The sequence below is a fragment of the Prosopis cineraria genome, unplaced genomic scaffold, assembly GCF_029017545.1.
Source record: "Prosopis cineraria cultivar Desert tree isolate PC_DT_omini unplaced genomic scaffold, ASM2901754v1 PC6, whole genome shotgun sequence".
Classification (NCBI taxonomy): domain Eukaryota; kingdom Viridiplantae; phylum Streptophyta; class Magnoliopsida; order Fabales; family Fabaceae; genus Prosopis; species Prosopis cineraria.
Genome location: NW_026555337.1, coordinates 26726599 through 26737284, shown reverse-complemented (window position 1 = coordinate 26737284; position 10686 = coordinate 26726599). Strand labels below are relative to the sequence as shown.

Genomic DNA, 10686 nt, shown 5'->3' with positions numbered 1-10686 from the left:
TATTTATATAAATATATAGGATTAGGCTAAAATCTATAAAATTATTTTAAATTTTAATATAGTTACATATAACTCTTCCCTCCTTTAAACTTTTAAAATTAACCTCTTTAAATTTTTTTAAGCCCCATAATATTAATAATTCTATTGTCTTATTAACAAAATTTGCCACGTCAAATTAATGAGATATACATATGGCACCTAACATTGAAAAAATATTTAATTATTTTTAATACAACTCAAGAAAGAATCATATAAATAAAAATTTATCCTTCCCTTGAAATGAGACAGGCATGCATCTATAATAATAGAAAAATATAGATAAAAGTTTTATAAGTTATTATTATATATCTTTTTTTTAATATGAATGACAACTTTTGTTAGTAAAATAGTCAAGAAATAATAGTATGGAGTTTGTGATTAAAAAAAAAGAGAGGTTATGGTACTTAATTTTTAAATTTTTAAAAGTGAGGGGAGTTTTATTGTCTCAAAATTTAAAAAAAAATTTGTATATTTTGACTAAATAAAATTATAATAAAATATTTTTTCAACTTCTCAAATAAAATATTAATTTTTATTTTGTAAACAATAATAATGTCAGATTCTTTAATTGTTTGTATTGAAAATATTTATTTTAAAAGAGTATGATTATTTTCATCAAAACTGAATATTAACAAATGATATTAATATTTACTACTTATTCTATCATTTTCAACACAAATTTTGTTTATATTAAGATAAATTTACTTTTTTTAAGTTGTTATAATTTTATAGGTTTTTTTATGTATTTAATTTTAATGATTTTATTTTTTATTATTTAAATAAATAATTGTATTTTAAAAATATTAATATTTATTTACATAAGTTTTGCCTCCAATAACAAAATTTTTTAGGTGACTAAAAGTTGTCTTTTTTAAAAACAAAATATCTCAGAATTTTTCTTCCCTCCTTTTTATTTTTAGATCACATGGACCCCCCAGCGTCAAAGTCCATGGAACACATTCTGACGACATCGCACATAGTAAAGGAAGACCCCCATACAGCACAGTACAACGCAACACAATGCATAAAGTTATGATGCGGCCGAACCCAATACTGTCTTTGACGCTGCATCTTCCATCTCCATTTCACTGTTGGAAATCCTGCGATTCTTCAGGTTTAATTTCTCAGCTGTTGTAAATTGCTGCGTTATTATTACACTTATTTGGTAAGTTTCGCCAACAGATTCGGGGCAAATCGTAAGTCCATCTACTTTTATTGGATAACTCTTGTTGGATATCATTTTCGATTTGGGTTTGCCTTCAGTCAAGTCTTGTTTCAAATATCGTCTTGTAGAATGAATGATTCATTTGCACTTTTTGGATTCAATATTTGTTTCTTCCGATTTTTTATCTAAATAATGAGCAGCGGATCCCACTTCTGATTGAGGGAAAGAGGAGGGGGGGGGGGGGAGAAAAGAATTAGGGATTGTTCTTTGCGAAACTTGGTTTTGATTCAAGGGTCTGTAATGCAAGGAGGGTCAGGTCAAAACTCAAATCTTCCTTCTGGATCCATGGATAAGTCAAAGGTTTTAGATGTTAAACCTTTGCGCACTTTGGAACCTTTGTTCCCAAATTCAGCTCAGGCTGCTACCTTCGATGGCGCCTGTTCCACTGGGTTTTATTCCTTTTTCCCATTTGGTGCATCCCAAGGACCTCAAGCATCGCCTCCTAAGGTTCCCATGCCAACTCCAATACGGTCTTTTAGAAGCTCTGATACTGGAGAAGCAATCGCGGCTGAGTTTCCTGGAGCATCCAATGGAGAATATACTGATAGCCATGATCGTGCAGCACCAAACAAATCCAGATCCTCCAAAAAGAAGCCTAAGATAAGTCAAGATCTGCAAATTGATGCGAGTTCTTTATTTGGCATTAGCAAAAATGAACGTGAAGATGGTAGTCGGGAATTGGTTAATCTTATACTTATGACATTTGATGCGCTTAGGAGAAGGATCAGCCAGCTTGAGGATTCCAAGGAATTGACACTAGGATTGAGCAAGCGAGCGGATATGAGAGCTGGCAACATTTTGATGAGTGCAGGGATTCGAACAAACATGAGGAAAAGAATAGGAGTTGTGCCTGGGGTTGAGATTGGGGATATTTTCTTTTTCCGACTAGAATTATGTATTGTGGGTCTGCATAGTCAGTCTATGGGTGGGATTGACTACACAAATGTTGGTGGTAAGAATGAGTCTGAACCTGTGGCTTTAGCCATTGTTTCATCTGGAAAATATGATGACAATGCAGAGGATAGTGATATTTTGATCTATAGTGGTCAGGGTGGGGATAAGGGGGATGATCAGAAACTAGAAAGGGGTAATCTTGCTCTGGATAGAAGCTTGCGACAGAAGAACGTTGTCAGAGTAATACGGGGCATAAAGGATCAAATGAATTCAACTTCAAAGGTCTATATTTATGATGGGCTGTATAAAATCCAGGATTCATGGATAGAAAAGGGGAAATCTGGTGGTGGTGTATTCAAGTACAAGTTTGTGAGAGTGCCAGGGCAGCCCAGGGCGTTTGCTGCTTGGAAATCTATTGAAAAGTGGAAAGCTGGCATCACTTCTAGGACTGGGCTCATTCTTGCAGACCTCTCCTCGGGTGCTGAGAAAATTCCTGTGTCGCTTGTCAATGATGTTGATGATGAGAAAGCACCTGGTTATTTCACTTATCTCCATTCTCTTAGATATTCAAAATCCTTCATGGTTTCACATCCTTCTGATTATTGCAACTGTCAAAAAGATTGCAGTCCTGGTGATTTGAACTGCTCTTGTATTCAGAGAAATGAAGGTGATTTTCCATACACAGGGAATGGAATTCTAGTGAGTCGGAAGAAATTGGTTCATGAATGTGGCCCTTCATGTCAATGTTTTCCTAACTGCAAAGATCGTGTATCCCAAAATGGTTTAAAGTACCATATGGAAGTGTTCAAGACAAAGGATAAAGGATGGGGTCTTCGATCATTGGATCCCATTCGTGCAGGTACCTTCATTTGTGAGTATGCCGGAGAGGTTATTGACAGAGCCAAGGTAAGTTGGAATAGCAATAATGATGAGTATGTGTTTGACACAACTCGAAGTTATCATCCATTCAAGTGGAACTATGAACCTAAGTTACTCGAAGAATCTAGTTCAGATGATTCTAGTGAGGATTACAACATTCCATCTCCTCTAATTATTAGTGCCAAGAATGTTGGAAATGTGGCTAGGTTCATGAATCATAGTTGCTCCCCAAATGTCTTTTGGCAGCCAGTTTTATATGAAGAAAACAATCAACCCATTGTCCATATTTCTTTCTTTGCCCTTAAACACATTCCTCCACTGACAGAATTGACATATGATTATGGGATCACCCGTTCTGATTCTACTGTGGGTCACAGTGCACCCAGATGGAAAAAGAAATGCTTTTGTGGATCATCAAAATGCCAGGGTTCTTTTGGTTGATGGATTTTGTTAGAGATGATCACAGGAAGGCATGGTGCCGCCAAATGTGGTCATGACTGACAAGGTTTGAGGATCTTTATCGTCTCCTAAGTTTATAGCGGTTAAGATTTGAATTGATCAGTGTTACAAAAGCACTTTTTTTCCTTAATAGTGATTTCCATTTTCTAGGAAATAAGAATTTTAAGGCCTTCATAACAGATGAATGGATGCTTAATGTCTGAATTCATTTTAGTTTTTTATACCTCCCATTTTTTATTATATTTTTACCCATGTAGGCCTTAATTTTGCCTTAGGAAGAAAAGCATTTTTTTATATATGTTCTTGATGCTATAATCTTATAATTAGTCTTCCAAACACTTATATAATCCAACAAGTTTTGTTTTCTCTTCTCTCTACTCAGTCTCCCAGATTAGGTATGTGTTAATCCTTAACTTGTTCTTTTCTAATTGTATCTTACATGTTTTACATCCATACCTAATTTTAATCATTCCAAACCGAAAATAAACTTTTTCATTCCAAATCACTATTTCTTCTCTCTTTGTTCTTTTTGCGGTTATGGAAGCCAAGCTAAAGAATTAATGTTTATGCTGTTGTACAACTGAAAGGAATTGAAGAGGTGCTTCTCTTTCTGCTCTATTTCCTCCTCCTTTGCTTTAAGGTATTATGTTTCTTTTGTGTCTGCCAGAAATGATTGTCTGCATGTGTAAGCCTTTTTTCATTTATATATATATATATATATATAGTGCCAAGCTAATAACCTGTGCCCACTCTTCTACAACTTTTTATTTTTGAAGCTTTAATTCTTGGGGCATTGGTCAAATTAGTTTTCCTGATTAAGGTCCATTAAATTGCATTATCTAAGTTCAGTTCAGACACTATCTGGTCCCAGTAATATGACTTGGACCTTGAGTTCTGACATTCTCACAAGCTCTGCGCCTGCAGCCCCAGTGCCCACACAAGCTGGCCATTTACCAGCTTCTTAGCTGGTGTTGGGATGACCATGGAAAGCTTTGATATCTATTGACTCAACTTGAGCCAATAACTCATTCTAAAAGATTAGTCTATTGGGTGAAAGACAGTGATTCAAGGCTTTAAGTATCATATACAAGTTTTGAAGGTTGCTTGACAAGAGACATCATTCACCATCAAGGGTTTTACTTGTTGAAATTTTTGCGCATGTGCATGTTGATGTATGATTCAGACTGTTTCCCATGTCAACTGTTGGCTCGTTGGTCTTTATTTAAAAAATAATCAACTAGTGTTGATAAAGCTTAACAAAATGCATGGAGACACCTGGCTTAGAAGTCTGCCAAGAATAATTTTCTTTTTTGGATAATTAATAAAATCTTGGTTCGAAACAAGCAAATATTTTTGTCTAACGCATTCTGTCCTTGCAACAGATCAGGAACAGAAGTTCCATTTAGCTGATGCATGCTTGGATATGCGTTGCCGAAAAGAAATAGCATGGATATTTTTTTCCCCACCAACTTTATGACAAATTGAGAAGTTTTGCAATTCTGTTCTTGCTCAAATTTAAGTTAGTTGTGTTGCATGGTATAAGGGGAAGAGCATCTGTAGTGAAATTCATGGCATCCAAACAGGTACCTCTTGACTTGTATTTTGTTGTACTGTTATTTATGTTGGTTATATGGATTGAGTGGACTGATCACATTCTAATTTTGTTGAAAGTCTTTAAAGCATCAGTTCCAATGGAGACGAAGCCTGTTTGATACAGGTTAAAATCAAATGTTACAACACTTGAAATTGCTAATGAAATATTCCTCTCATCTTATTTATGAGGTAGAGAGAGAGATTATTTATTTTAATCTTATTTATAGGTACCTCAATGATTATTGTGTTCATCACTCTTGCTCCTATTAAATGTTTAGAAGGTCATTAAATGCTATAGTATTTTTGAAGTAGGGAAAACGCAATCATTAGTTTCTATAGTTTCATTAGGTTTTGCTTTTAATTCTTATTACTTTTTTCAGTGTTTTCATTTCTTATAGTTTCATTTTAGCAAGACAGGGTGGCGTTTGTTTCTTTGGTCCTTAATGATGTTAAATTACAGGGATTTATAGGAATTGAAAACACTGAAAACAAATTACAAGGATTGATAGAAAAAGTTGATCAAACTATATGGATTGATGATTGTGTTTTTCTTTTATAGTATGTATATTTAATAGGAGTGATGTTAGAAACTTATTGAATTTTTGGACAGAGTTAATGAAGTTTAAGATTTTTTTTAATTCTAGTAAAAATGTTAGAAGTGGTTTATGAATAAAACTAGAAGGAATAATGCATATTTTGTAGTCCTTAATTGTTAAAATAGCTTGATGTTGACCATTAAGATCTTGTTAACTTCTATGGTTCCAGTTAAGTTCTATGGATACAACTGAACGGATTGGGAAATGTTGGTTTCTTTTGTAAAGTTAATGGGTATTCATGTATTATAGTTGATTTAAAGGATAATAAAAGTTCTTGAAGTAAAAGTTGGTGGATATTTGTGTACTTTTTTTTTTTTTTTTTACCTGAAGGATATTTTTATAATAACTGGAATGAAACGCAACAATGCAAAGCAATAAAGCTTAGTTCACAACAGCAATACATGAAAATAACAGCAGAAGCAAAAATATAGTCAAAACAAGCGAAAACTAAATAGTCCATAGAGGGCCATCAGCCAATACTTTCTCGCTTCCATGAGTCCCTAATAGACGACCCTAAAGATGAGTTTGATTCAGCAACATCACGAGCTAAAATGACATCAAGAGAAAGTGTTGGTGAGTCCACCCACCGCGCAGGGAACACCTTCTTGTGAATAGAAACTGTGATATGATCAGCAGCAAAATTACCTTCCCTTTTAGTAAAAGGGAAAGAGACACCAACGCATGATGCAGCCAAATCCAAGACATCTTGGAGGATATAGTAACTGTGCCATTCGCATCTATCAGTAGAAGCAGTTTGTTAACAAGCATATAAATCAGCATTATTGGTTTCAACAATAACAGCTCTAGAATTAAGTTCCTCAATCAACAGGAGAGCTTTACGAACAGCTAATAATTCAGTCAAGGAAGCTGAACTAGAGATGGTATTTTTCCCAAAAGCCCGCAAGAACTTACCAGTACTGTCTCTGCAAATCAACCCAATATTAGAAGAGGCATCAACAGCCCTGAAGGAGGCATCACAATTTATCTTAACAACACCAGCAGGTAGGGCTCGCCGGTGGTGACTGTGAACACTAGTGGTTGTATCATTAACAGGTTCTTCACTTTGCCAAGCTGTCTAGAAGTCCTTCACCCTAATTCTTGCTCTAGTGAGGATAAAAGTAGGATTCGGATCTCTATAATTGAACACAACTTCATTTCTTTCCTTCCAAATGAGCCATAAAAGCCAGACCAGCATAGATATCAAAGCATTAGCACTATCAAATCTATTAGCTAACACTTCAGAGAACCATGCTTCAAAGGATGTGATATCTCGTCTATCAATTCTGAGAGATAGTTGACAGCCAAACTAAATACATCTAACCCATGGATAGAAGAAGAAAAAATGCTCTAATGTTTCAGGCTCACCAAAACAAATTGGACATAATGGTATAGTGGCCCAGTGTCTGCGAAACAGCATATCATTAGTGGGAACAACTTTAGAGCAGATTCGCCAAATAAAATATTGGATTCTAGGAAGGGTTTTAACTTTCCAAATTTTAGTCTAGAAATCATAATTAAGACTTAAAGATGTGCTAGGTCTACAAGAGAGCTTTCTTGTGCTAAGCTCTATCATGTATCCAGCTTTCACAGTACATTTACCAGTTTTAGCGCCAATCCAAACTAATTTGTCCACACGGGAGAGATTATCAAGTTTCATATCTCTAATTGACATGATCACCTCTTCAGGAATAGGTTGAGGTAGTAATGATAAATCCCACAAGCCATTATAAATTAAAGTATCTACAGTGATATTAGGGACAAAATCTACCTGCATAAGTTCTTGTAAGGTAACATTTTTTCAGATTTGGAATCCAGTTGTCTTTCCAAACATTGATAGACTCTTTGTTGCTGACCATCCAACATTAATCTTTCTTCAGCAACTCTCTTCCAATTAGGAGGCGAGACCAAATCTAGGGGGCTTTGTAACCTCATTCAGCAATCGTAAAGGAGTCATGTGGGTAGTAAATGCTTTTTATTACTTTGCACCAGAGTGCCTCTGGGTCCTAGAGTAACTGCCATGTAGTTTTGGCTAACAAGGAGTCATTGAGAATCTCAAAGTCCCGAAAGCCCATTCCCCCATCCTTCTTTGGCTTGATCAAATTACCCCAAGCACACCAATGAATACCCCTGCCTTTTCCTCTGCCATCCTACCAAAAATTAGATGAGTCGATCAAGGTCCTTACAGATTTTTTAAGGGAACTTGAAGCAACTCATTAGGTACATAGGAATGGCATTGACCATTGATTTTATCATGACTTCTCTTCCTGCAAAGGATAAAAGGTTTCTTTGCCAACCTTGTACCTTCTTGGCAACCCATTCTTAGACATAAACCAATGCCTATTACTTAGATTTCTCCCAAACATTGGGGATTCCCAAATACTCTCCAGGGTCATCAGCACCAGGGATACTCAAGATTTTACTGACTGCCAATCTAGTCTCCTCAGGTGTATTTCTAGAAAAAAAATCAACTCAAATTTTTGGAGGTTAGCCTGCTGTCCTGAGGCTGTGCAATATTAGTTCAGAATGTGAGATAATGTTTTGCAGTTATCAACATTCGCGTTCATGAAGAAGAGGGCATCATCTGCAAAAAATGTATCGGATAGGATTGGGCAGGATTTTGAAGGTTTAACCCTTTTTAGAGCTCCACTATCAATGCTTTTATTAACGCTGCTTGACAAGACCTCAACTACAAAAATATATAGATATGGGGAAAGAGGATCCCCTTGTCTCAGGCTTCTGCCCGGAGTCAAAGCTGCCAACTTCCTTCCTGAAACACAATTCATAATTAAGTTTACCCAAGTAACACAGAAGCCCAACTTCAACATAGTAGCCCGTAAAATGTCCCATTTAATTCTGTCATAGGCCTTGCTCATATCCATCTTTAAGGCAAATTCATATTTGCCCCCCGTGTGTTTCCTTTTAAGATAATGGAATACTTCATGAGCTATAATTATGTTGTCATGTATTTGCCTACCTGGAACAAAGGCGCTTTGATTAGCTGAGATGCACTGATCAAATAGTGGTTTGAGTCTATTTGCAAGAATCTTGGAAATAATCTTGTAAGAAAAGTTGCAAAGCCTAATGGGTCGCAATTGACTTACCATCTCTGCCTTTTCGACCTTGGGAATCATGACTAGATCAGTCTCATTCAATATACTAATGTCACCACTTCCTTGAAAGAATTCTCTTATACCATATTAGTAATCGTTTCTGCCACCACATCCCAAGAATGCTGATAGAATCTACCACAAAAACCATCCGGTCTTGGTGCTTTGGTACCCCCTAGCTGGAAAGCTGTTGTTTTAATCTCACATTCAGTTACCGGGGCAAGTAATAAATTGTTACACCGCTCATCAATCTTGCAATCAACATAGGCTAGTACTTGGTCAAAATTTTGGGGCTGTGAAGCGGTAAAAAGCTCATGGAATACTAAAAAATGCAACTTGCAATCTCTTCTTCCTCCTCAACCCAACTACCATCCTCTTTCTCGAGTTTAAGGATAGAGTTCATTCTTCTTTGGATGGTAGCAACGTGAAAGAATCTTGAGTTGCGATCACCTGCTCGGAGTCAAGACACTCTAGACCGCTGCCACCAATAAGATTCTTCCCTATCCCAAGCCTTTTCCATCTCAATAGTGATTCGTTCAGCTTCTAACAATTTTCCCTCAATAAGATTACCTTCCAGACAATTAGCCAATTTTAGATTCAGTTGGTCTATCAATTTCCTGCTATTTGGAAAAACCTTGTTGCTCCAACAAATCAAAGCCCTTTTACAACTGTTCAGTCTCATACAAAATTCATCAACTTTATTCTCAGCTATGTGAGGTGTTGCATTTCAGGCTTCATTCATAACTTCCTTATATTGAGGGTGTTCAAACCAGCAAATCTTAAATTTAAAACCATGAGGGGCTTTAACATTGGTATGACATAAATCCACAAACAAAATATGATGATCAGATCCAACCGGTTCCATATGAAAAACCTGAGCTCTTGGAAATCCCTCTCGGAGTTCAACATTAGCTAGGGCTCTATCAATTCTTTCTTTGATATGAGCTCTATGAATGCGCTTCTTACACCACGTAAACTGTGAACCATTAAAACCCAGATCAAGTGGGCAACAATCAGAGATAAACTTTTGGAAGTTCAGAATCTTCCTCATGGCTCTTGGTTTACCTCCCCATTTCTCAGTTTGACAAGTAAAATCATTATAATCACTAACACACAACCATTCTCCTGAAACATATTTAGAGATATCAACAATCTGTGACCATATTTTCCTCCTATCCTGTTCTTTGGGGGGGCCATAAACAAAGGTTATAAATTTAGGAACGGGAATTGCAGAGGAGTGGACCGCAGTATGAATAATATTTTTAGATGAGAAAAGAATTTCTACATCAACCGTATTGGCCCACCATAAAGCCAATCCACCACTCAAGCCCTCCGGATTCGCTATCCAATCTTCATCAAGACCACATCTCCTTAATTTCCTCACTACTTTTCCTTTCTGTTTTGTTTCCATTAAAAACGCAACACGGGGTTTCTTCCTCCTACACACCTCCAGGTTTTTTACTGTCAGGGCTACCCCAATGCCCTGACAGTTCCAAGAAATTAACTTCATGGCTCCTAGCTGGCCACCCTTGCCATCAGAAGAGATTTGAGAAGTAAAGACGAAATTGACCCCATCAGCTTCACAATTTGGGTTACTAAATTCCATTGCAGAAATAGAATCAAGAGGAAAAGCTAACTTACGACATAACTGGTGCTTGAGACGCCTAACATTTCTCTTCTTTGGAGGTGCTTTGCTTCCCTCGACAACCAGCAGCTTATGGGTACTGTTCTCTTGGCTCGTCTTTTTACGTTTAGTGCTTGGTGGAGAATTGATAGGCAAAGGGCTTCTTTTAAGATTGACTCTTCCTAACTTCTGCTCCACAGTCGAAACTGGAGAGTTTGGTACATAGGGAATTATTGCTCTTGATTCATCAGGGGCATCAGAAATTAGCTT

The 10686-nt window shown here is 36.5% G+C and overlaps 1 protein-coding gene across 5 annotated transcripts; it reads left to right on the top strand.

Moving 5' to 3' along the window:
* Positions 1 to 1037: 1037 nt before the first annotated feature.
* Positions 1038 to 5340, top strand: LOC129313110 (histone-lysine N-methyltransferase, H3 lysine-9 specific SUVH1-like). Of its 5 annotated transcripts, XM_054956011.1 has the most exons (3): positions 1038 to 3542; positions 4084 to 4136; positions 4879 to 5340. In XM_054956011.1, exon 1 carries the CDS (start codon positions 1505 to 1507, stop codon positions 3476 to 3478), a length of 1974 nt encoding a protein of 657 aa, XP_054811986.1. In that variant the 5' UTR covers positions 1038 to 1504; the 3' UTR covers positions 3479 to 3542; positions 4084 to 4136; positions 4879 to 5340. The 5 variants fall into 5 exon arrangements, with proteins under 5 accessions (XP_054811986.1, XP_054811985.1, XP_054811984.1 ...); XM_054956010.1 differs by lacking the exon at positions 4084 to 4136; XM_054956009.1 differs by having other exon boundaries at positions 4084 to 5340.
* Positions 5341 to 10686: the final 5346 nt, after the last annotated feature.